Below are 27,480 nucleotides of genomic sequence, written 5' to 3'. Positions count from 1 at the left end.
ATATATTGTTTTTCTGGAGAATACTAACACAACCTAGAATCTGTCATACAGAGTGAAGTAAGTCAGAAAGAGAAAAACAAATACCGTATGCTAACGCATATATATGGAATTTTAAAAAGCGGTACTGACAAATCTAGTGCCAGGGCAGGAATAAAGACGCACACGTAAAGAACAGACTTGAGGGCATGGTGGGCGGGGGAAGGGGAACCTGGGATGAAGTGAGAGAGTAGCGTTGACGTATATACACTACCAAATGTAAAATGGATGGCTATTGGGAAGCTGCTGCATAGCACAGGGAGATCAGCTCAGTGCTTTGTGATGACTTAGAGGGATGGGATACGGAGGGTGGGAGGGAGGCTCAAGAGGGAGGGGATATGGGGATATATGTATACATATAGCTGATTCACTTTGTTGTACAGCAGAAACTAACACAGCATTGTAAAGCATTTATACTCCAAAAAAGATGTGGAAAAAAAAAATTAAAAACTCTGATTAAGAAGGACAAACTTCCAGTTACAAAATAAATGAGTCATGGGGATGGAATGTACAACATGGGGAATATAGTCAGTAATATTGTAATAATTCTGTATGGTGACAGATGGTAACTAGACTTATTGTGGTGATCATTTTATAATATATAGAAATATCAAATCATTATGTTGTATACCTGGAAGTAACATAGTTTATAGGTCAATTACACTTCAATTAAAAAAAAAAATCTGGACTTCCCTGGTGGCACAGTGGTTAAGAATCTGCCCGCTAATGCAGGGAACACAGGTTTGATCCCTGGTCCAGGAAGATCCCACATGCTGCAGAACAACTAAGCCCGTGCGCCACAACTACTGAGCCTGCGCTCTAGAGCCCACGAGCCACAACTACTGAGCCCACACGCCACAACTACTGAAGCCCGTGCGCCTAGAGCCCGTGCTCCGCAACAAGAGAAGCCGCCACAATGAAAAGCCCGCACACCACAACAAAGAGTAGCCCCTGCTCGCCTCAACTAGAGAAAGCCTGCGCACAGTAACGAAGACCCAACGCAGCCATAAACAAACAAACAAATAAATAAATAAATAAATACGTAAATAAGTACATTTATTTTTTAAAAAAAACGTTGTACACCTTAAATGAACACAATGTTAATTAAAAAAAAAAAAAATCTGTTACTCAGGCAGTTCCAAAGTAAACGAAGGAGGGGGAAAAACGAACCAGAGATATGACTAAACCCCTCATGACCACAAATATTATTGATATTTATTTTAAAAGACTGGTTAGCTCACATCTTAATAAACTTCACGTAGAATTAAAAGACCAAACAAAAATACTGATCCGGAAGTCCTAATTAAGAAAGTGAAAAGGCAATTCACAGAGAAGTAGAAACTATTTTATATAATTAACTCCAGTGAAAATTCATATCTGGAATTCATTTTATACTAACTACAACCTAACCTGACTTTTAAGAACAAAAGAAAATTTTAATACAAATGGATAATAAAATAAATAGAGATGTGGGAGAATAAACATCAGCTTCGGGTATTACTTAAACTGCTAACAACTAAATAGTGAAAAATAAATATATAGCCTTCTAAAATTATGAACAAATATTAATATTTACAATTACAGAATTCCATATAATTTTCAAAGCATGTTCACATTTCTACTTGACAGTTATAACTAAATCGAGAGATGACTTGACCAAATTTATATTCATTTTAATGTTGAATGAGAAGATTTAATTGTTTTTACTAGATACTAGGCACTGGCTAAGCAATGGAATGGCATAACAGATGTAGTTCTGCCAGCATTTAATTGTTACTTCAGGATAAATGGCTAAATTGCAGATTATTGTAGCAAATGGCATGAACAATTCTGTGTTTCAAGAACCTTGAAATTTCTCATGGCATTTGATACAATAATTCACATCTAGGCATTTATCTTAAAGTCATAATTTGATGCAGGCAACGAATTGTACATGATGATATTCACTGCAGAAACATGGAAACAACTATCCAACAATGGAGCAATAATTAATATATTATGATGTATCCAGAGGTAATGGAACAGTAAGTTTTTTGGTAGTATGTGATCATTCTCATTTTACCCTATCTTGTCAATACTAGGATTACCTCTTTTAAATTATTGTAGGGAAAAAAGATTAATTTCCATTTATATTTCTTTACTAATAAATCTGAACATCCTGTAAACATGTTTATTGGTCATTAGTAATTCTTCTTTTATGAGTTGTCTGTTTTTATCCTTTGGCCATTTTATCTGATGGACCTTTATAGTTTATTCATTTGTAACAGCTCTCTATATGTTGGGCAGGAAAAAGGAAGTATAGAAATCTTTGCGTCTGTTTTACCCTCAAGCGTTATGCTTGGAGTTTTAGCATGAATCATCTCATTTGAAATTACAATTCCTGTTTCTTAAGATGCTTCAACTTCTGATAGTTTTCAACTTCATGGATACTATCAGAAAGGTTAAAATAGAATTTTTCAAGTAAGATAAGTTCAAAATAGTAAAAGCCAAGATAGACTTCTAGCATAGAAATGAAAATTTATAAAGTTTTAAGGTAATTAAGTGTGCTTATCTGTAGAAGTGAAAACAAATCTTTTAAAAATAAAAAAAGTTTTAGGTAGTATTACATTCAGATAACATTCAAGAAGTTTTATTATTTTATTATTCAAGAAGTTTAATTATTAAAATGAAATCATTATTTTTTCTTAAGGACCATTTACACATGCTTTACCACCTTGGGTTTGGACGTCTTCTTTAGTTAGTTCTTTTTTTTAAATGATAGGGAAAGATATCTATTTTACAAAAAAGCTGCAAAAAATAAACTTTAAGCCTGCCAAAAGCATTCACAGTATATAATTAAAATGATTCTAATCAAATAATGTATGATAGTTAATCACAGGTTTACTTTTTATAGTTTTAGCCATAATCAATTGTCAATATTAACTTCATCTACTAAACCAGATATAGATATAAAGGGCTCCTAACAGTTCTTCCCTCCAGTGCCCACCCCAAACTATGCCTACATAAGAAGAAAAGAAGAAAGATACTAAAGTTATTTTTAAAAATAAGACTAAACTTCAAGATTTTAAGGAAATCTTAAATTTCAAGGAAAATATTATTTTTAAAAGTTTGTAAAAAAAAAAAAAGTTCGTGTGTGCATCTGCATGTGTGTGTGTTATCTGAAAGTACTGCAACCAGTTGTAATGTTAAATAAATCAAAACTACTAAGTTACACTTGGGATTTAATCAACTTCCCAATTCAGTAGCATCAAAAGAAAAGAAGACAACATATGGGATTTTTTATTAATCCCATATTAGACAAGAAAAAAAGAGAGAAATTCCAGTTAAATTATCTGAAGCAAACAGCTATAAGTGAACCCACTCTACTGAATACCTTCCCGACTCCCAATACCAGCTCCCTCCCATTTTCCACTGTGGCCTCTGGAAAGCATATCTGATTATAAACAAGGTCTCTACACCCTATATCTCTTCAGTCGATACCTCTGCCTGAACAGAAACCTGACCCCTCACCCAGGAAACTGCTTCCCTTGCAGCCCTCAGGAATGAAAGCTACTCATTCTCCCAGACTCCATATAATTTCCCTTTAGTAGGCAAATCCCCTCTCCCTACTTTGAAGATCAGATCTAGTGGCAATATCACTAACCCATCATCTATCTATCCATCCAACAAATACGTACTTAAGTGCCTGTTACGTGCCAGGCACTGTTAGCTATAGGCTACAGAACAGTAAATCCTCATAAAGGTTAAAATCTAGTGAGACAAATATGAAACATAATTACACAAATAATTGTCAATTATGAAAGAAAAGAATAAGAAGGTATACGACAGAATCAGTAGGATTTAGTCAGGCCAAGAGTGACAGAGAACATTTCAGCATGAGAAAAGGAAAGAATGAACTCTGTTTTCAAGGAAACCAAGTGCAGCTGGGCAAGTGGGTGAGGAGAGTTGTCTGACAGGTTGAGGAGGGGGACAAGGCCTTGAGGCCAGGAATGTGAGGGCCAGGACATGCAGGGCCTTGAGGGTCATGTTGAGGACTCTGGATTTTATTCTAAATGCAATCAGAAACCACTGATAGAGTTTCAAGGCTTCATTCCTCCCCGGAGTCATTACTCATCCACTCACATTTAACCAGGATGCTTGTGCTTCAGCTCTACCCAACGCCTTCCGCATCCCAGAAAGCTTCACACCCAAGGCTTCTCAGCTCTTCCACATCCTGGACTCCAGTGACCTCCAGCTCCTCCTCAAGCAGGATTCTCTCCACTTTTTCCTTGTCCTAAATTACTCCACCTCTGAAAATCAAATTCCAGTATTTCATTCTCAGGCCATAACCTCTCACCAAGCCTACTCTTCTTCCACTCTATACCTACTTCCACTCTATACCTATCATGCCTGTCCTTCAACCTTTAAATTATTATCTGACTAGAAAAAACAATTGAAATATAATCTCATCAGAATAAGTGAAAAGTTACTACTATTTCCTCCACCCCTACCAAGGCATGTAGGCTTTTCTACACCTTCCTCCATGCCCATACCAACATATGCGAACTTATATACACAAATGGAGAGATGCTTGTTTGATTACAAAAAGGGACTCATACCTAATACAAAATGCTGTGACTTTTTTTACCCTAAAAATAAAAATCATGCACAAATCTCAGGCCAGTAGATATAGACTGAATTCATTCTTTAAAGTGCTGCACATTGTTCCAGGTTCAGATGCTGCCCGTGGTTCCCCTCCAACATGAACTTCACTTGTTTCTGCAACAAACTTGCTGACCCCGGAAAACCTAGAAGGAGACTCTTCAGTGGAGTAAAGTGCTTCCATTACTAGTAGTTGGAAAAACACTGATACTTGTGACTGAAAAAGTCTGGGGGCAGAATGGCTGCTCACAGCACCGCAGCGGAGGGTAAGAGGTTTCAGGCCCATGAGTATTGAAGGCATCATGCCTTTCACCACTTAGTTTGATAGTGCCCCAGAAATGTGCAAGGCAGGCTGCTGGCAGGTACTGAGGGAACCACAACCATGAGCAGGCAAGGAAAGTTAAAACTCACTTACGGCTCTCGGAAAGAAAGATGGCCAACACAACAGAAACAGGAGATGCCTACTGAGGCAGAACCAATGGAAGAAACAAGAGAAGTTTAATGAAAATAGAATGGAATTACAGTGCTGAAAAACAAAAAAACAAAAAAAAACCCCAACACTTTCGGGAACTAAAAATCAATCATGACTTCTTATTTAGAAATTCAGTACCCAACAGAAAAAGAGAATGACTGCCCCTGAGAACCATGTAAGTGGTTAGAAAAATCAGGTGGAAGAAATACCTCACAAGAAACCCAGTGACAGATACCCTGAGGGAAAAGGCAAGCTGCGTGGAGGTCAGATCCAGGAGACAAATCAAGGAAGAGGAAAGGAACATGTGGAGAGGTAATAATCACATAAATAATGGAAGGAAACTTTTAGAACTTAAGAAAGTCATGAGGCCCTGAGTATCAAGGATAAAGAGAAGATCCTGCCAGCCTGTTAGTACTGTGGGAACAAAGGCTTTCAGGGATGATGGGAAGTTGGAAGCAAACACTACGTGGGGACTCCAGGGGACTGACTCTGAACCTCCCTGACGCTGAGTTTGGTTCACACGCCAGGAGAGCAGAATGTCTGCGCTTAATGTTTCACATGGAAACATTAAGCACAGAGACTGTTACAGTTCTCCTGGCTCCGGCAAACTTCCTTCGTTATTCTGTGTCGCTAGCATCTGAGTACTAACCTTAGGGACTTTGCAGTAAGTCTTTTCCTTCCACAGTCCAGCTGAAATATTGTGGGGACCAATTTTTAAACGCCATATGCACAAATTACTTTGATAAAAATTAAAAATATAAAAAAGAGAAAGTATTCATAGATGAAGCAATGCATGATTGTTAAAAGAAACGATTACCTTTATTTATGAAATATACATGAAGGTAGTATGGTCATAGTTAAGAGCAGAGACTCTGGACGCCTGCTACTTACTAGCTGTGTGACCTTGCGCAAGTTACTTAACTTTTCTGTGTTTTGGTTTCCTGAAAAGTAACTAATTAATAGCACCTTTCTCATCAGACATAAAGATTAAATGAATTAATACATGTACTACGGTCAGAACTTTGGCACAGACTCGTACTCAATAAATAACAGCAATGCTGCTGCTGGGCTACTACCGCTGTCACTGCTTACGACAGGAAAGAAGTATTGTACGTAGAACTTTAATTTTGGAGTCAGAAGGCTTGAGTTCAAATGCCAACTTTAAAACCCAAGGAGTTTTATATCACAGCCACAGAAGTTAACCCCTCTATGCTTACATTTTGTCATATCTAAGACAGGAATATGAATACCTCCCTCTTTTAACACCCATCTATCTACCTATTCACAAACATCAACTGAGTATCCATATACCAGGTATTATGTGGTGGCTGAAACAGAATCATAAATAAGATACAGTTCTGCCCTTAAAGAATTCACAGTCTAGTGGGAAATACTCAAGAACCTTAGTTTTCTTTCACGTATTTCCTAAGGCTGTCTTTGCCTTAGGAGATGAAGAAAGGACCACAAGGGTCAAGCATGTGTTTTAGTACCACAAGTACTATGATTTAAAATTAAAAGGCAACTCTAATATTGTTAGCAATTGTTGGGAAAAAAATGTGGCCAGTTTCTGAAATTACTATATTTTGCTATTTTAAGAAAAATACTATGAAGCAGTTGGGTCACAGGGAAGTAAGCCCCTGCAGATGATATGGCAGTCTTAGGAGTGAGGGGACCAGAGATAAGCAGGCCCCCATTTCTGGTCAGAAATGGATAAAACATCTTGGGGGGACTGAGCTCTGTTCATAGGCTGGACTGTGTAGTACACAACTTGCCTCTTTGAACAATCTTTTGAGACCTGAGTGTTCTTTGAATAAACAGCACTCAAGCCTTTCTCTGAGAGAAGTCACTACTACTTGAGCCCTTGTCAATTACGTCCATCCCCTTTTAGAGTATCCTGCCTTGACACATAGGGTAGGAGATTACAGAGAACATGTTCTTGGTAGCTCTTCTACGTCATCCCAATAACAAACACCTTATTCTAAAGCTTCCTGGGATTAAGAGTGTTTATTTTGATCATCCCATGTGAGTTGGCCATGGGTAGGGGTGGGACAAGTTATTCCCCTTTAATCTTTCACTTAACTCAGGGGTTTCAGAATGTCTACACTAATAATATCAGACAATCACTAACATAAGATGAAGAACAAAAGAGACTATGAATTTATAGGAGAGCCTAAATGCCTATTCTTTATAAAGAAACAACGTGTGCCAACATACTCTCACCTGTTACCATCAGTTGGCATTTAGTAGCCATGACTTAAAATTCTATATTTAAAACCTCACAGAAATTATAATGGCATCTCAGCATATTTGAAACAATATTAAGTACACTGAGACATTTGGTATCTTTAGAAACTATGCAATTATATCATTATTAAAAATAATATCCAGAATATTTCCTTTATTATATTAATATACAAATATACAGCACTATCATGTAAAACAATTATATACATTATTTAAAATCATGTATTTGGCTCATAATTGGCCTAGGTTTATTACAAATTCACTTGAATGGTTGCTACAGTCACAAAGAATGATTCTGGCTTCTTTTCTGTGTGTAAAATATTCCAAAACCCAAAATAAATTAAATAGATATTAATACAGAGCTAAGTGAAGATTATCCAGCAAAAAGGGAATACTAACATTTATCTTGTTTTAAAGTTTCAATTGGATAATAAATTATGTTTCAAAAATCTTTAGATAAAAACCCTAATAGTACCACCCATAAATCATAAAATATAGCAACAGATAGTATATTTATTTAATTTTTACCTAATTACTTTTTAGACTCATAGTAAAAACCTACTGCTTATAGAAAATAAATCCAACAACTTATCCAAACATTGTTACATAAGAAGTTTTAAGAAACTGTAAATAATTCTTAATACTCTCATTTTGATTCTCCGACTTTTCAAGACTACGTTGTATTTCTTTCAAACATACTTCCTGATGTTGTGCTTTCTAAATAAAAAAAGAAATAAAGATAATTAATAATAACATTCATATCAAAGGATAGTCATAATATAAAATTTATATACACAATAATTGAATACATGGTTTTTAATTTTTTTAAAGAAAGAATCCTAACATCTGATGTGTTGATTATTAACTTATCTTAGAGCTCACTTTTCTTTAAAATCTAGAATAAAGCACATACATGGTTGACCTCTACTGTGACAGTTTGTTGTAATACACATTCACTTAGTCCCAAACTATTACATATTTAACATGATTAACTCAAATGGATTTTACTTAAAACTGTCATAATTAATTTCTATTACATTTAACATGACATATTTTAATACTACTTTTTGCCATTTTCTTTGCCTAAAAGAATGACTTTTGCTATCTTAAAAACTGATAGAATTCTAGTTTTGATAATATGAATACTTTATTTTTAGAATCTTTTAAAAAATAAAATGAACTCAATATCAGGTATTCTTTGAGGAAAAAATTTTAAATGTAATGTATTTTTAAAATATTCAGCTGCATATAAATTCCCAAGAGATCTGTTCACTGAAAATACTTTAGATAGTCAGGCTGCAAATATCATCTAGCTTCCAACTAAAATGTAGGCACCTTGAGAAGAAAAATCTTTTATATCCTTCCTAACAAGTGTTCAATGACACCCGATACCTTCTGAAACTGAGCGATGCCCCCAGGGGCAGTGTGGTGGGTGGTATGAAACAACTTGCTAGGCTGAGCTACACAAAGTCACAGAATGAATATAGTGAATCTTTGAGGAACATCGATTTTACTCAACAACTTGGAGGGAAAAATATTAATACAAACACACATACTGTAAGGTAGAATGCAAAATGTACATGGATTTTAGTATAATATATAAGACTCCAAAGACATTTCAGGCTTCTTAGTCTGAGGTAAACTGCTGAGGGTCACCCTTGGGTCTGTGCAAGCACTCCGCCCTCCCCCGGAGCACCTGGGCAGAAAATCTGTAGAGGCCTGCCACTGTGGGCAGGGCACCCTAGAAGACACCAGCATACAATTAACTGTGAGACAGCCTCTCAGGGGGCTTACAGTTCAGATGGAGCTAAGGCTTGTATACAAAACAAATACTGAATTGCCAACTAAACTGCCCCCTGGAAGGGAGAGAACTCATAAACCCATTTTTCAGCAAGGTCTAAATCTATGGTTAGAATTCTAGTTTTTTACTACTGTAAAAATGATCAGGTTTAACAAAACATCAGATCTTAAATCTACCGATTTTAGCAGCTTTAATATTCCCAAGTACTGGGAATATTATAGCAAACACACCTCATCTTAATATACTTATTTTATTTTTTCAGAAGTTTCAATTACACAAAGAATATCACACATATTTTACAACAGAAAGTCTGACAGTGAGTTAAAAAAAAAGTTTTGAAATAAAGGGAAGGCCTGTGCTAAATTAAAGATGAGAAATGTTTTGTTCTGATTAAATTGCCATGGAACTTTTGATGGCAATAAAATTAAAATATTGCACGTCAAAACTCATTTAACTTTTGAGCATTTCAGGTTTTCAATGATCTAGATGCTTGGGAATGAAAAAATAGTTTTCATGGAGTCTGGCTCCTGGAAAAAATAAAGTATTATTTCCTGTGTCACTGTTAAGTAGATAGTTTTCAAGTAATTCAGTCACAACTAGTCCCAGCTTTCACAGTTTGTTGTGCCATCTGACTATTTCATGAATAGTTAGGAAAAAACATTAGAAGACTAATTAAACACAGCCAATTTGGTATTCTCATCTCATGGCTGAGTGGACCAAAGCATCCACCTCACATGCAGATATAAAATGTTTACTTAACACTAACTTATAACTTTCTCAAATATAATATGCATTATTTAAGACATATCAAAATCTAACTCATAATAATAGTGTTTATCTTAAAAACTGAAAAATTCATATTAGAAAGAAAATAAGTAAACGATATCTGTAACTTTCATTAAGCATCTGTCATGTAAAAGTAATATGCAGGGAAAGGGCCTGATGAGACTTCGGGGGAAATGTAATAGATGCTACCAAGGATGCAGGATAATAATTCTTTGCCCAAATGCTGACATTTTTATTTTTTATGATTTATATTATTTGTTATTTTTAATACTATCAGTAAAGCAATAGCCTTGATTCCCCTCACTTTGTATTTTAATTGTTTATAACTAAACTCCATGGTAAGAATGTTAAATGCTAACTTATTTTTAATGAAAATACATTAAGCCATACTAATACTTACACTGTTCATTTTGCAAACAAGTTGATTTTGTTCTTCATTTTTCTTTCTAAGCTCAGTTTCCAGATCTAATATTTTAATTTGTAAAGCCCTTTCTCTAGATGACATTTTCTCTATTTCTTCAGAAACCTGTAATTTCAATTAAAAGAATTAAAAACTAAATGTGCTTTCTTTATGATTTAAAGCCTTGACATAGTTATACTGTATCTCTTCTTTCCAAATAGGTATTATTTGGATATTAGACAATTTAATTAGAAAGTGTTTAAAGATGTTCTATCTTGAGAAACGCATAGTGTAAGCATGTATTCTCCTCTTTGCTGTCTAAGTACCTGAAAAGTTAGCTTGAAGTGGAAGAGGTATACGTATTTGCACTGCTCTGTGACGTTGGTAGGTTTTCCCCAATACTATATTTCTATAACCTGCTGAGACCAATTGCCATGTTTTACAGTATTTACATTTACCATGGTGTCTGGAGTGGTGGTGGGACATATAAAGTCCACAACCAACGCTGATTATAGACTTGGATGGACAGAATTGGGGGTAGGGTACGTGATATTTACACCACACACACACACACACACACACACACATACACACACACACACACACACGAGATTGGTTTTTCATTCATTCACTTCGAGATTGGTTTTTCATTCATTCACTGAATGAAAATGGTCTGAATTTGAGTTTTCATATTTCTCTGATGGCTTATTTTAGCAGAAAGTCTAGCTTAGCTACGTTCATCCAAGGATTCAGATGCTTGGGAGCCTATTTGCAGGAATGCTGGGTTGGATCCATAAGAATGACAGTGGAGGCAGGGACTAGTTCAGGAGCAAGGAGCTAGCAGGAAGGACTGTCCTCTCATCTCACTCCCATGGACTAAGTTCTAAGTTATTATAAAGTTATTTACAAAGATTTCTTGTGCACAAATTCCAAGGGTGATTGTGAGGACAGCAGGATTTGAAGCTGTGGGAGAAAGGGTCCTCAGGACAAGTATCTGTGTCCTTTACAACGTCCTGCAGTGTAGACAATGGTGACAGTGCAGTGATGGCACTCTTCATGTGGCAGGAACTAAAGACAACCCCATATTCCACTGTAGCAGGAAAGAAAGGAGAGGGCAGACACATCTCTGGGGACTGAACACTTGTGAGAAGGAATCTGAGAGCACCTAGCATTTCCAAAGTCCATTTAGTCTGAACCCAGGATAAAGTCACTTCTTATTTTCCTCCCAAAGGTTGGCACTGAGAAATCTGGATTACACTTCTATCATTGGCAGTACATTTTACTACTTAGCTTTCATTCAATGACATGTCTTTCAAAGTCAATTTAAATTGCTTTCCTGGAGTTAAAAAAAAAAAAATCAAAATATATCTATATGACACTTACGATTTAAGAGCCACATTTCAAGGATATCAGATGTTATCTCACCCTTGTGGAACTGCCTTTAACAGGCTTGGGAAAGACCATGGGTGGAAGAGAGTCTAGAGAGATAGATTCAAAATTTGGTGTTGGACATGTTAAGTTTGAGATGCCTATGTTAAGTGGAGATGTCAAATAAGTAGCAGAATATATGAATTTAGATGTCAGGATAGAGAAAAGTCTGGGGCGGAGATATACTTCTGAGAGTCATCAGGGTATACACAATCTCCTTTTGGTGTCATTCAGTCCTATGAGGAAATTCATCATCCCCATTTTATCAATTAAAAAACTAAAGTTTAGAAAGTAGCGTGCCCTGGGTCAGGGTATAATGTGTCAGAGCCAGAATTCAAATCTACTTCTTGTGGATTCCAAAGCCCACCTCATGCCTTTCAAGATTACATTTTCAAATCACTTGATAAATCTACCTCTTCTTTGAGATCTTCCTGAATCATTTTCCCCTCCTCTCCAGATTGAACTAACCACACCCCCTCGGTGGACCTTGTATCTTCCCCGCATTGTAGCACCTACTTGCTGGATGACATTTGTTTGTTCACATGTTATCTCCCTACTGGACTGTGAGTGTCCTGAGAGCTGAGGCCATGTCTTATTCATCTTTGCATCATAAGCACTAGCAGAATGCTTGACAGACAGTGAGACAGTTATTAAATGCTATCCAGATGGATTTAACCGGAAATTAAATCTTGTCTGTATTTATTTATACAACAACATTTGCCAAAAGAAAAGGGAGTTGAGCTTTATAGCTCACTGAATCCTGATCAAAACCAAAAGGTTCAATAATTTCAATATTTGCTGTGGTTTCATTAAAAAAAAAAGAGGGGGGACTTCTTTAAAGTGTTTTCCATCTCTGCCCTTTACCCTGCCACATCATCATTTATTTAGTGAAGTAACTCTGGACCAGTAATCTATCTGTTTAGCTCCAAAAGGCAAAAGCAGGTAAAAAACAAAAATGTAATTGCTCCCTTCACCCTGTCATCAGGATAAAAACAATAACTGTAGGTTTGGCAAGATGAGATATTGTCTGTTTCAAAAGATGACTCTTTGGTAAACTAAAAAGTTTCTGAATAAAGGCCATCTGTACCTTTTGTCTTCCTTCTTCTAAAGCAGCTTCCAGCTGTCTGGCCAATGCTCTATATTCTGCAGATTTCTCTTTAAACTCAAGATTGGTATGCTTAAGACGTCCTTCTTGGTTTGCCAGCTTCTTTTCAAGCTCTTTATTTTCTGCATCCATCTGTTCTAATTTTCTTTTTACAGAAGACATATATTTTAAAATTATAGTGTGTAGAAAAAAGGTAACACCAATTTTAAGTCAATTTAATACTTACTGTTTAAGGTTTTCACATTTCAACTGAATAAGATAATTTTCCTCTTCCAGAGAAAGCTTTGTCAGAAGATCATGATTTTCATCAACCTAAAGGAGAAAAAAGTTTTCTTGGTTATTTTCTTTATAATCAACTTCCAAAGAAATCTATATAGTTAATCATTAGAACAATTATAAAAAAGAAGAAGCTATAAATATTATTATTACTCCTACACAGAGAGACACCAAGAAATATTACATTGTTAAAACACAAGTTCTTAAATTCCTGGTTAATTTTTAAAAAACTATATTGGCTCACGGAAAATCTATGAAAAATTTTACTGAAAGATGGCAATTAAAACATTCTGAGTAATGTTTTATTGAAAAAGAACATTTATTTTATTAAGTAAATGTGAAGATTTTAAACAGTAATCTCCTATTGTTGGATACTTAGGGTTACTCTTACAGTTTTCTGTTTCACTTACAGATAGTGATTGATAATTGAATATCTGTGAAGTTGTAACTCTGAGTAAAAACCATATTTGTGAGAAGCAAAATAAAATAGATAAGCAAATCAACCAAAGACACACCTGCCCATGCCGAGACAGAATATTCTTCCCATTGCTTCAAAAGCTGTATTTAAATAGTTTAAGAAGTTTTGGAAAAAAAAAAAAAAAAAGAATTTTTCTCATAATTTCAATTAGTAATTTAGGTTATCTATGTGATTTGACATTTTCCTAGAAAGATCTCTTTTCAGGAACTTAAACTCAGAAAAGTTTTGTTTGCCTGTTTTTAAAAAGAGGATGCATTTCAATATTAAATCCAGATTACATTTGAAAGATAGACAGGGAATCCTTCCTAAAATTATTCTGCAAATAAAGAAAAAGACTTGCCACCACCTTTGGACATGCTTCTTTGAAAAATAATTAATTAAAAAAAATATTTTTTAAGTGTTTACTATGTGTTAGGCACTGAGTTAGGAGATGGCTGTATGGCACCCACGATCTCTCTTCTGATGGAGTAAAAAAAGTATATGTTGAAAAAAATAATTGAGAATAATACAAATAAACTTGGTACATAATTCTAATTGAAATAAATTCTAATTTTTGTAAGGTAAATTACAATAATTTACCTTATCCTAACATCAAAAAATATACATGTAAACATAGCTTTGTTCCTTCGCTCATGCTATTACTATGTCCTCAAATGTCTAAATACAGATTTGTATGAATAAACTAAATCAGCAATTTTAATTACCAATTTTTTAAAAAATAGCTTGAAAATAATATAGTATTTGCATGAAACTGACCTTTTATCAACTTATTTAGATGACAGTGAAATAATCAACCCCTGACATGAGTGCCCTCAACTGGTGAAATTATTCCAAAGCATTTAACACATCTAGCAAAAATCAAAATGATGGCTGGACACCTGGCCCTGAAGCTCCCTAACGGCGTGTGCTTGGTCTGCACATTTCCCCTTGTGGTGCTGCAGACTCTCCTGACACTCGTGAAGCCTCTGTTCTGCTGCCGTCAAGGAATCGCGGACGTGCTCTAACTCCTTCAGATGAGACTCCATCTGGCCTCTCATCTGAGTTGTAGCATTAGGGAAATAAGTGCAAGATCACACATTCAGCATTAACGTTTTTACTATGTTAAATACTAGATATGCTTGTAATATAGTAAATGTTTTAGGTATAATAGTTTTTTAAAAAAGATTTAACCAAATAAATAAGAATAAACTTTAAGTTAGACTCTGCTAAATAAGAATGTATAACTCAAAAGTGGGCTGGACTTCAATTAGTTTCCAAAACGTTTGCTGAATAAATGAATATGGTAATATTAGCTTGCAGGGAGACTGTTTAAATTACTTAGGAAAGTAAACTTTTTTGAATTCTGTCATTTATATTCAAGTATAGATATTACGAAGGAAGCTGGTATGGTAGTTTTCTGCTGTCCAGCCATCAGTCTAAAGTAACTTTAGACTTTTTGTCATTCGATCTGGTAACTCAGATATTTCAATTAGAGCAGCCTTGCTGTGCTCGGCTTAGTCCAAATCAGTGGGTTTACTGTATATATATTCAAAATAGCTAATATCATCAGTACTCAGTAGACTATAATTTGATCATTAATGTTACTATGTTACTAAGAACAAATCTAACTGTATCTATAGTAATCTCTTTGGCTGCTGCAATTCCTCACTGTGGCACTTTTGTGGAGATGTGACAAGAAGCAGCCCTAAAAAAATGCTTGTACTGCTAATTAAGAAAAAATAACAAGACATAGGGCACTTAGGATGTTCATAGGGAGGGAAAACGAGAGCTAGACTCTTTCCCTGAGACAGGGAACACACAGAGTTGCTGTGCAACATCTGGCATTCTTGATCACAAAAGATAAAAGTAGAACAAAGCCTACCTCTGGGTCCCCAAACATCTAAGAGCCCATGAGAAAACCAGGAGACTTAAAACAGTAGGAAAGAAAAAGGAAGCATTTCATTAAAAAAAATAATAATAATGGCTTGTCTGGTTTAATACCAGTAAGAAAACATTGTGACCTCACAGTATTTGAAAACCACAGTCTCCTGCCCCATTGGCCTTTTGAATAGGTTTTTTAAATAAACTTTTAGAGTGCTGCCTACAAAAGAGGAGACATTTGCATTGGTATGTCTCATGAGAAAAACTGATCAAGAGGTATGAAATGATTTCTTCTCTGCTCTGCTAAAAATAGGTGAAAAGTATTGATAATTCTAAGTAGTAAGTTGCACATTTGATAGGCTACCTTTATCTCTTTTAACCAGCACATTTTCTGCTCTAGCTGACCTCTTCTTCACATTGGTGCCTCACTCAGACTTCTCAATTCCAAGATGCGGGGACGACCCAGAGACAGTCACCTTATTACACTCAGTTGGAACTGACCAGTAACATCCCATCATGTCCCCAGCCGGGAGTCAGGGGAGTCAACGTCCTACAACTTTTGTGCTTCCTTACCAAAACAATGTGAAAAGACCCAAAATGGGATGCAGTTTCATTTAAAAACTTTAAAATAAGTCACAAAAATATCATAACTTGCCAACACTGAACTTCCCCTCATTCTTTTGCAACAGGGTAAAAAAAAAAGGAAATGATGTTGGGTTTTTTAATGTTATTTTTCTTCCATAAAAGCATTTAGCAGAGAATATTTACTTTGCTTTTTTACACAGAAGATTTACTACCAGAATAAAAAGGTAAGATTAAAAATGAAAGGTATTCAACTTTGCATGAAGCTCAGTGATAACCATTTTTTCTGCTACTTAAGTCTGCTCTTGTATCAGAAAAATTAAACATTTATGTTATTTTCCAAATATTCAGGAAAAAGTAAAAAAAAACATTCACACAAACAAACATTTCAAGCCTGGACGAAACATCATGTCCTTAGAAAACAAACTGCCACAGAAATCGAGAACAGATAATTTCTAGGTCTAAACTAAAGAAAATGACCAAAATTAAAGAATTTATATAAAATTCATAACATACAAAACATACATAAAACATTATTTTATTGTTTAGAATGTCAAACTTACCTTCTTTAATTTTTTATTTTTGTTTTTTGTTATTAGGTTATTCTCTTGTAGCAAATTTTCACATCTGCTTTCCACAATTTCAGCTGCTTCTTGCAACTTCTGTATCTGAAAATAAAAAATATTATTAGAGTAAGATGCATTATTTTATTATTAGGACCACTGTATGAAATAAAAAGCTAAAAAACTGAATTTAAATTTTAAAATTTCAATTTTAAACCCATTATCATTTTCCTATTAATACTCTATGTTTATCTAATGTTATTCCTTCTTTAAATACAGGAATCACTCAGTGCTCTACTCTAATCCACAATCCTTTTATGATTTACCTGTCTTTTCCCATCAATACTTCTAGAATCTTCACCTGAGCTCTGAATATTAGAGAGAGATCCTCATTTGTAGGTCCACGTCACTTTAAAGAATCAGTCTCTGGTCCAAACTAGCTCCCAAACCAATTATTTCACTCTCCGAATCAAAATCTGCTCAAAAAATATCTGAGCACTTTATACAAGGCCCAGAGTCAAGAATATGGTAACTCATCTACAGTATTCTTGATGGGGGATTAAACCAGAACAACCAGCTGGAAGACCCAGATGACATTCCCAATAACGCATTGCACAGTCCATCACAGCCTCCATTCTTACCTCCAGCTGGGATGACTGCAATATTCTAACTGGATGTCTCAACTCCAATTTCCTATCTAAACCATTGGGATGGAGTGCTTCCTACTTACCTACATTATGGCCCTCCTTAAGTTTTAACCTTTAGTTCATTATTCTTCAATTCAAACACTCTCTTCCAAGAAAATCAAGCTCTTTATTGACAGTTTGTTACCCATCACTCAAGGACCTACATAAGTCCCATCTTTCAAATGAAGTTTTTCTTAAACTTTCTAATACTTAAGCTTTTCTATAAATTACCAATTAACACACTCTCTATTCCATACATATTGTCATCTGTTCTTTTCCAGGTCTTTCATGTGAGTAAACCTGAATTATACTTTATTTATTTGGAAAGAGGAAATATTGTGCTTTAATGACCCTTGAAGGGAGTCATTATTCTAAATCAATACCATTAAAAATACAAGATGACAAATATAACCAAAATTAACTAACAGGATTATTATAGGTTCACATTACACCTATATAATTAATTTTAGATCTACTTTTAGGAATAACCAATACAAACACAGGATATTTAAATCAGGAATCAGCAGAATCATCATTTTATAAAAGTATTTGGGACCTTAAGAAATATTTGGGATACGTCATATTTTATCACAAATAATAATGCCACCTTTCTTCAGTTCTGCTTTTTTAGATCATAAACAAATGTAGTGTTTTAAATTACCTACCAAATTTAACAAACATTAAAATAAATGCAATGATCACCTGAGTTTTATAAACTTCAATAAGGGTTTTCTGTTGTTTTTCTACTTCTTGCAATTCTAAGAGTTCATTTTCAACAGAGGCAATCTCATCCTTCAAAGCAGCTAGTGTAGTCTATTAAGGAATATATAAATAAATTTTACAAATCATTAGAATTCATTTGTACTCCAGTGCTATAGCATTAAAAAACATAACATTTATCAACGAAGCTAATAAAATAATTATTTCTGATTGCATATAATTACCATCTAAAATTAGGAATTTCAGGAAGTTAGTAATATTTATGAGCAACCTTAATAAGACTTATTCAAGACCTATTTTTAAACTTTAAAAATTTACTGACAAAAAAGACTTGGAAAATAGAAAGACCATGTTCCTGGAAGGGAGGACTCAATACTCTTGGCATATCAGTTTTTTCCAAATCAATAAAACTTTACTGTAATTACAACCAAAAGTATAACAGTTGAGGGGAAGAGGAATATGACAAAATTAATTTAAAATTCATATGGAAAAATAGAGACTAATAAAAATTTTAAAAGATACTAAGTAGAGAATCTCAGTACTTATTAGATATTAAAATGTATAAAGAACTAAAATTATTAAGATACTAACATAATAATATAGAGGTCTATGGAATAGAAAAAGAAAAATACACTAAGATTATATTTAGTGTATGACAAAGGTTGGATTTTTGAATAAATGGGGAAAATATGGATCACTATATAATGGTAATAAGACAACCATTTATTAGGACAAAAGCAGATTTAACTATTTGCCTTCAGCAAACATGATTTTTATATTAAACAATTATATATTTATTTTAATGTATTAAATATTTTAAAGTTAAGCTTAAATTTTTTCACAGAAGATCCCGGTAAAATTTGATTTGATTTTAGGATAGAAAAAACCTAACTAAGCATAAAATCAAAAGACAATATCATGAACTGTAAGAGTCTGAGATTTTATCCTCCAAGTTTACCAGTTAGCCTAGCACAGTTTCATACATGCTAGCAGAAGACACAAGACTCCTGGGTCAGAGTCTTAATTTCTTTATTACTCAAAGCAATAGCAGTAGCCAGATATTAGCATTTGTGTTAGTTTCCAAAGCCCCACTTCCCTCAGAGCAACACCAAGAGGTCCAGATGACACCTGTACATGTGGTGGGATGTACAGAGAAGCAACTCTGAGTTTAGGGAACCCAAATCTCTTATAACAGGCAGTAAGCATGCTTTTTGGTAGAAGAAAACATTGTTATCTTCCAAGGATGTTCACTATACAAACATCCTTGAAAAGACAGTCTGTATCTGGATCACAGGCAGTCAGATGTGCAGAAATGTGAGACTCCCAACAGAAGCCGAAAAGGAAAAAAAGTATATATATATACACACACACACATACAAACACACACATGCATATATATACATACATATGTACATGCACATATATCTCCAAAATTTCATAGCCCCTCAAAAAACTAAAGAGCCTAACAAAATGTGAAAAAAGTAAAAGATTATGACAAAAGATTAATACCCTTAATACAGAGAGAGGTCTTATATAATAATTAGGAAAAAAGACATGTAAAGGATAATGAGCAGGTAATTCCAAAAGGCAGAAACATAAATGATCAACAAATACATGAAAAAATATACTTACTAGTTATTAAAAAATGCTCTAGGCAATGGATAGTCTTCTAGTAGTGAACATAGGAAGCAAAAATCCCTTTCATTTTGAGCTTAACGTACTCCATGTATAGATAGACACAAATAAGGGGTATATAGACAAAAAACAAGAAGTAAAATATATCATACACAAAAGCAAGACAGTAAGGACAAGTTGAGAATGGGCCAGGGAGGCCTCCTGAGAAAGGGACTTTGAAATAAACACCAAAAGGAAGTATGGCTCTTTGAGGGAAGAGGATTCCTGTAGAGAAAGGCAATGGTGGGAGAAAGCCTGGCCAGTTAGGGGAAAAAGCAAGAAGGCCAATGTGGCAGAAAGCAAGAAAACAAATGCAAGTGTGGAAGGATATGAGGTCAGAGAGGTAATGGAAAGCCAGATAGTATAATGCCTTGTAGATATTTACTCTATTAATCAAGGTATCACTGAAGGGTTTTGAGCAGAGCAGTGACACGGTCTAACTTACATTTTTATAGGAACTACTTTACTGCTACACTGAATGCTGACTGCAGGGGCAGGGGCAAGGGCAGAAGCAAAGAGAAGAGGTAGGAAGTCACTATAACAACGAGACATGATGGTGGCTTAAACCAGGATGACAGTGATGCTGGTGAGAAGTGGTCAAATTCTGGATATATTTGAAGTAGATCTGCTGACAAACTGGAAGCAGGTGTGAGAGAAAGGAGTCAAGTAACAGAAAGGATGACTGCCATTAACTGAGACAAGGAAAACTGTAGGATGAACCATATTGGGGAATATAGAAACTCTATTTTGGACGTGATAACTTTGAGACACCTATGAAATATCCAAGTGGAGATTTCAAGTAAGCAGTAGAATACATGTCTGGAATTCAGGGGCAAGGTCTAGGCTAGAGATATAAATTTGAGAGCCCCCAGGATGATGTTTAAATCCCCAAAACTAGATAAGATCACTTATCAAATTTGGAGAGATTTGTTTTAAAATTGCCTAGTACTGGAAAACGTATAGGGACCCATTTACGATGGGTGATCTGGAAATATATAAAACTAACATTAAGGATGGGTCTTCCTTTTTACAATATAATTCCACTTCCAGAAATTTATCCTAAGAAGATATATATGCAAAAAGACTAAAAGTATCCACATTTTTATTTATATTATAATAGCAAAAAAACCCCAAAAACAAACAAAACTGGAAGTAGTCCAAAATCCCCCAAATTATATATATGCTAAAAGAGTAACTTTACTTATCTTTCAGTTGTGAGATTATAGGTGATTTTTAAATTTTTCCTTTTGTGCTTTTCTGTTTTTCAAACTTTCTATAATGAACAAATAGAACTTTGTAACCTTCCAAATAACTTCTGTTGTTTTTAATAGAGGAGGTCACTGGGGCCCTAGAAACAGTATCAGCTAGTATCTTCTTCATTTGAAACTAAAATCTAAAATTATTCTAAAATAATTGAAAGTAACAGAATACAACATCTAGACAATTTTACATTGTACAGAACATATGCCAAATATACCTAGATGTTTTTCCTTAAACAAAATTCAGAAAATGTATTAAAAATACAGGTTTTTGAATTATTTATAGAATATAATATGTAAACTTTAACTCAATGATTTTTATATGTAATTTAAAATTAATTCCATTACCATGTAATTAAAAACCAGACTTAAAATTAATGAAATATCCTTCTAATCCCCTCTCTGAAGGATATCAAGGAAATTAAGAAAATAAACATAATAAATAAAATTGCTTCCTCTTCTAGGATAAAATATTTAAAGAATTAATTCAATAAACATTGAATAAGAGCTAACTATATGTCACACCTCCCCTGATTATACTGTGCATACAAAGATGGGAGTTTATGAGGAAAGATTCATCCTAATTGAGAAGACTTTGGGAGGAAGCAGCATTTAAACTGAACTTTAAAGGAAAGGTAGGATTTATATACTGAGAAAAAAAGCATTCCAAACTGTAAGAATAGTAAAACTACAGGAATAGAGGAAAACATAAACAAGTTGCAGGAAATAAGGAGTATCAGTATTTGGCTAGAGTTCAGGATAACTAGAAGGCTACATTCTCTAGTCTCCCCTGTAACTAGGTGGGGCCATATACCTAAATAAGGAGAAGAGTCGACTGGTATGGAACTTTCAGGAAGTCTCTCTAAAGAGGAGGAGATGGGGAAAAAGGGGGAGATAATTCTTCTTTTGTTTCCCTCCATCCTGTTGTTTGAATCTTGGCTATAATGGATGGAGCCCCATCAGCCATTTGAATGGCAGAGTAGCGAGCTAAAAAGTAGCTAGGTTCTCTGATGCCATACTGGTTTTGAACTGCCAATTCTGGCCTTCTTTTCCATAAACAGATTATTTTCTGTCTTCTGTTTACTGTCCTCCAAAAACAGTATTAAGGAACTGAAAATGATGCCATCATCTTTAGTCAAGTCTCATCAGGTGACATGTATCTATGACTAGGAGCTCAAATACCCTTTTCCTCAGAATGTATAAAAGCTTCTTCCCCATCTTTACTCTGGGTACACATAAAAACCAATCATCCCTTGGATTTGACTAAGTTGGAAAATTCTTTCCGGTTATGAAGCAGCCAAGAACATACTTTCTGGTTTCAAACGGACCATGCCTGAGGCTATAGCCTATCGTTAACCGTGACACCTAGAAATAATCTTATGCATTAAAGTTAATGTAATTTTGGATGATTCACCTAACTGCTAAAATTGGAGAGTAAATAAACTTTTTTAGGTTGAGACAAAGAGACAGTTATTCAACTTCATAAATCTTAGTACTGCTGAAAACCACCTTTACCTGTATTTGTATATACAACTGTAAACATCTAAATATCTCTATATAAGTATGTGTGCATATATGTGTACATACAGATATATAGATATAGTTTTAGAAGTTACTTATAATGATATTCTAAAACTCTGAGAAACATAAAGGAAAAAAATGATTCAAGAGCACTACTCTAAACTTGCTGTTATTTCAAGTTACTTCTACTAAGTAGACTAAGTTGTCATTATACTATACGTATATACATACACACATACACATAGTACCTTTAATTTTGTATTCTCAAGATTCAGAGTTTCATTTTCATATTCAATTGAGTGAAGTTTTCTAAGAATTTCTTCACATGAATTTTTTCCATGGTCTTCCATTTTCTTCAGGTCTTCCAAAAGATTAATAATTTGCCTTTATAAAAGTCATAGAAATTTTCATTCAAACAATGTATTTTAAGTGTGTTTCTGAAATTATTTTTGTAGGGTAGTTTCAAAAGTTAATAGAACTCATACAGCAAAGGAAATAGGAAGCCGTAATCTATATATAAGGTTACTACTACTACCTGAGTAACTGATTAGAAATAAATATCCATTGATGACGCCAAAGAAAAATTACACAACATTCTCTTTGCTAGTCAGTAGAACATCTAAAGTAAGATCCACAGGTAGGTCTGTCTTTCTATCATTCACACATGTGCACACACATACACACAATTTCAGGGAAAAGGTTAAATAAAAGGATCAAGTGAGGCAATAAATAATCTTTAGAAGCAAATCATATACACTAGTTTTCAATGACAAAACTGAGGAAAATATACAGAAAGTAAAACATTCAAAAGCAAATATATAGTTATTTATTGTTAGCTTAATAATAAATTACAAAGTATAGAATATATGTATTTTTACTTTTCTGGTGGCACAGTGGTTAAGACTCCATGCTCCCAATGCAGGGGGCCCGGGGTTGATCCCTGGTCAGGGAACTAGATCCCACGTGCATGCTGCAACTAAGAGGCCCGCCCACCACAACTAAGACCCAGTGCAACCAAAAAAATAAAATAAAATAAATTAATTTTAAAAATTGCTGTTGTTGCTGATGTTGTTGTTAAAAACATTTTAAAAAATCTGCTTATATATAAAATATGTTATACTACATATATAAATATATTATATATAAATATATGAAAATACATATATTTATAAAATATGTGCATTTTTGATTTTTCTTTGTTATGCATGTAAGACACTTTAAGGAACAAAAATTTGTGAACACCAATGCAGTTTTAATGGGTAATCATTTTTATTGTATTTTTAAAGTAGACTAAGAAAAGTTTATAAATTATAAATAGCAAAAATAGCAAATCATATAGAAAACAACTTTTTTTTAAAAATTTATTTATTTATTTATTTATTTTTGGCTGTGTTGGGTTTTCATTTCTGTGCGAGGGCTTTCTCTAGTTGCGGCGAGCGGGGGCCACTCTTCATCGCGATGTGCGGGCCTCTCACTGTCGCGGCCTCTCTTGTTGAGGAGCACAGGCTCCAGACGCACAGGCTCAGTAGTTGTGGCTCATGGGCCCAGTTGCTCCGCAGCATGTGGGACCCTCCCAGACCAGGGCTTGAACCCGTGTACCCTGCATTGGCAGGTGGATTCTCAACCACTGCGCCACCAGGGAAGCCCCCTAGAAAACAGCTTTACCACATGTAATCCATAAGAACCAAAATACAAACTACTCAAGTTGGAAAGAACAGAAAAACACTTCTTATGAAACAGTAAAAAGGCTCTAAATTTTTTTTCTTACTTTTTCATTGTTTCGATCTGAAATTCCAATTCAGTTTTTTCTATTACAATTTTCTCATAATGACTTTTCCAGGCATTCGAAGCTGAAACTGTTTCAGACAACTTGGCTTCCTAAAACACATATAAAGTACTCATCTTGTAATTTCATAACACTGGTTTTGTCCAGGGTCCTAAAAACAAATACATTATAAACAAGGAAACACTCATCCTATAAAGTATGGAACTTTTGTTACAGAAAATTTCAGTGTACAAATCTGAACACAGGAAAACTTTAAAGTAAATTTTAATAATGACTTGATAATACTATTACTTTATATGCACATAGTGGCAGTTCCAACTTAACATTTTAAGGATGTTGATGGAACTATTTTCAAAAAGTGTTTCATAATTACTGAAGATAATTCCCTTTATATTTACTGAACTCTTATTTGTCTTTCTCTGTCTCACTTATTTCACGTAGCATAATACCCTCCAAGTCTATCCACGTCGTTGCAAATGGCAAAAGTTCATTTTTTTTTTTATGGCTGAGTAACAGTCTCCCGTGTGTGTGTATACGCACACACATATCTTCTCTATCCATTCATCTGTTGATGGACACTTAGGTTGCTCCCATATCTTGGTAATTATAAATAATGCTGCTATGAACATTAGGGTGCATATATCTTTTTGAATTAGTGTTTTCAGTTTTTTTCAGATAAATACCCAGGAATGAAATTGCTGGGTCATATGGTAGTTCTATGCCAAGCTGTTTTGTAGAGTCACCCCATTGGATTTCAAACACTAGTACTGTCAGCAAGAAAGTAAGAGTGTTAGTGGTTGGTTATCCACTTTGAATGTGAGCTACCAGAGGTAGAAATTTTTGTCTCTTTTGTTCATTGCTAGGGTCTTGAACAGTGCCTGGCATAAAGCAGATTCTCAATAAATAACTGTCAAATGAATCTACTCTTTACAAATCCACCTAGAGAGCTGTAGCCATTGTACCCCTTCTCTACAGTCTACAAAAAAACAAATTCACTAGAATGACAACAGTGGCAATAATTATTAATCAGAAGACTCAGAAGTAGTGATATGAACAGTTAACATTTATTGGGTGTTTCCTTCTTTCCTTCCATCATTTATGCACTCACTGAACAAGTATTTATTCAGCATCTATTATGTGCAAGACATTTTTTGTTTATATTTTTTAAAGCAATATTTTTAATATATTGAAAAAAGACTAGTTTTGTTTTTATATTGTATGTAAATGAATATTAATATGCATTATAAAGTGTAAGTTGGGCAATTATATTAGAATATAAATTAAGATATTTAGAAATTTTACCTATAAAATAAGGGCTAAGAAGAAAATTTAAGACATTGATGCGATTAATCATTGTGGGACTACTTCTAAAGGGGTAGTCAAGGAAGGCCCCTCTGAAGAGATGTCAAGTAAAAAGATACCAGAATGATTTTTAAAAGAATTAGCTATTATTGAGCCTGAGAAGAACATTATAGCCACAGGCAACAGCACAAAACAATGAAACAAACACACTCCATGCATTAGAAGAAGAGAAAGGAAGCCAATATGGCAAAAATGTAGTCTGGCCAGGCACTGTGCTTTGACATATATTTTCTCCTTTATTCCTCCTTACAATCATATGAGACAGGCAGTGTTATTATCCCCTATTATATCAATAAGGAAACTGAAGCTTAGAGAGGTTAAGTAGCTTACCCAAAGTCACAAGGTTAACAAATGGAGAAGTCTTCCTATACTATGATCTGGGGAATGGGTGACATGGTGCTAGTTAAACAGGAAAATCCCAAGAATGTTAATGACTCAATTAGTTTTTACCACTCAAGAATATTTTCAGGCATTCAACTAGGCCTACAGCCTTATAGATTTTGCACTTAGTGCTCAATTCTTTCATCTAATTAAATTCTTCTGAATGTAGTTTAAATATTAAGAGTTTTAAAGTGTTAACAGTTGAGCTTATAAAATATTAGGTTGTTCTGTTTATACAAGCATTTATGCAAGTCTGTTTTCATTTCTAAAAGCCTCTGATAATTCTACAAGCCATAGTGTAAGTTCTCAAGAGGTAGGATACCAGTGAGACATTAAAAAGAGTAAATATTTTATTAACTGGTAATTGAATAAATATAATTCATCAAAAACAACAAAACACTAAGTCCATTTTTCAACTTTGTTAATACACCCAAAGATAACTTTCACATGGTGGGTTTACGTCAGCAAATAGTTTTAAATGCATTACGGAGTTTAAGTGAAGTGAATTACTGAATAAAGTCATACGGTCTAATAACATAAATCAGCATTTCGCAATCTGGTATTCCTCAGAACCAGTTCCAAGAGTTGCTTTGTGGGTAAAACAAGAGTTCTGTGGTTAAATCAGAGGTGGAAAACTCTGATTTCAATACGCTCCTTGACACTGCTTTATTTTTTCTGAAGGCCTTCTCAGAGCCTTTAATATTATGTTAATGTGCTTTAATTCAATGTTAATATGCTTTAGCACTGAAGTGGTGTTACCCTTAGTTGGCCACAGATGCTTTGGGACTTAATGTATCCTTTAAATAAAGCCCCAAGGAAATGCTGATATAATTCAATATGCAAATCTGTCATTTTATGTAATCTTTCAAAATAAAGGCTAAAACAAAAATGTATGAGTAAAGTTTTTCTAACAAAATTATTATATTAAGCATTATGAGGTTAGCTACATAAACTAAGTACATAAAACAATTCTTTAAGGAAGAATGCATATAACTTACCTGCTCTCTAATTTGGGAAGTAAGGTTTTCCATGTCTCCAGTAAAATGTTTAATCCTTTGTTTGTAAATTTTAGATGCCTTTTTTAGAGCTATAGCTTTTTGCCTACTTGATTCTTTCATCGTTACAGCTTCATGCGTACTCTTTTTCAATTGCAAGTTCCATTCTGATATTTTGGTTTCTAAGCTCTAAAAAAATATTAGCAGTAATTAAATTATTTTAGAATGCCAATGTTTACATAAACATTGTTAAAATATGTAAAAATCTTCCACACAGAATTTATCAAAAGGGTTAATCATAAGATTAATAAAAAGCAAAACAGTGAAGAAAGGTGATTTCACCAGTTTATTTGTAACCAGTTATAGAATGCAAATTTAAAATGTATAAACCTATATAAAACTAATACTACTCTTACTAAAGATA

The 27,480-nt window shown here is 34.2% G+C and overlaps 1 protein-coding gene across 4 annotated transcripts in view; it reads right to left on the bottom strand.

Annotated features, from left to right (window-relative positions):
• Window positions 1–3,157: 3,157 nt before the first annotated feature.
• The window catches only part of ODF2L (outer dense fiber of sperm tails 2 like), a 40,475-nt gene continuing 16,152 nt past the window's right edge, over window positions 3,158–27,480 (bottom strand). For 2 of the 4 annotated variants that reach the window (XM_082410170.1, XM_082410169.1), the window contains exons 8-17: window positions 27,060–27,245; window positions 24,301–24,410; window positions 22,781–22,916; window positions 18,061–18,171; window positions 16,673–16,777; window positions 14,546–14,704; window positions 13,140–13,225; window positions 12,896–13,058; window positions 10,381–10,506; window positions 3,158–8,110 (exon numbers count right to left, since the gene is read on the bottom strand). In XM_082410170.1, coding sequence (XP_082266296.1) covers window positions 7,982–8,110; window positions 10,381–10,506; window positions 12,896–13,058; window positions 13,140–13,225; window positions 14,546–14,704; window positions 16,673–16,777; window positions 18,061–18,171; window positions 22,781–22,916; window positions 24,301–24,410; window positions 27,060–27,245 — 1,311 coding nt within the window. In that variant the 3' untranslated portion in view covers window positions 3,158–7,981. The remainder of the gene's footprint in view (window positions 8,111–10,380; window positions 10,507–12,895; window positions 13,059–13,139; window positions 13,226–14,545; window positions 14,705–16,672; window positions 16,778–18,060; window positions 18,172–22,780; window positions 22,917–24,300; window positions 24,411–27,059; window positions 27,246–27,480) is intronic. The other 2 variants (XM_082410171.1, XM_082410172.1) reach the window with 1 other exon arrangement.

This window comes from Balaenoptera physalus (assembly GCF_965194825.1).
Source record: "Balaenoptera physalus genome assembly, chromosome: 1".
In the NCBI taxonomy this organism is placed as follows: Eukaryota; Metazoa; Chordata; class Mammalia; order Artiodactyla; family Balaenopteridae; genus Balaenoptera; species Balaenoptera physalus.
This window is presented reverse-complemented; position numbering and strand designations above follow the sequence as displayed.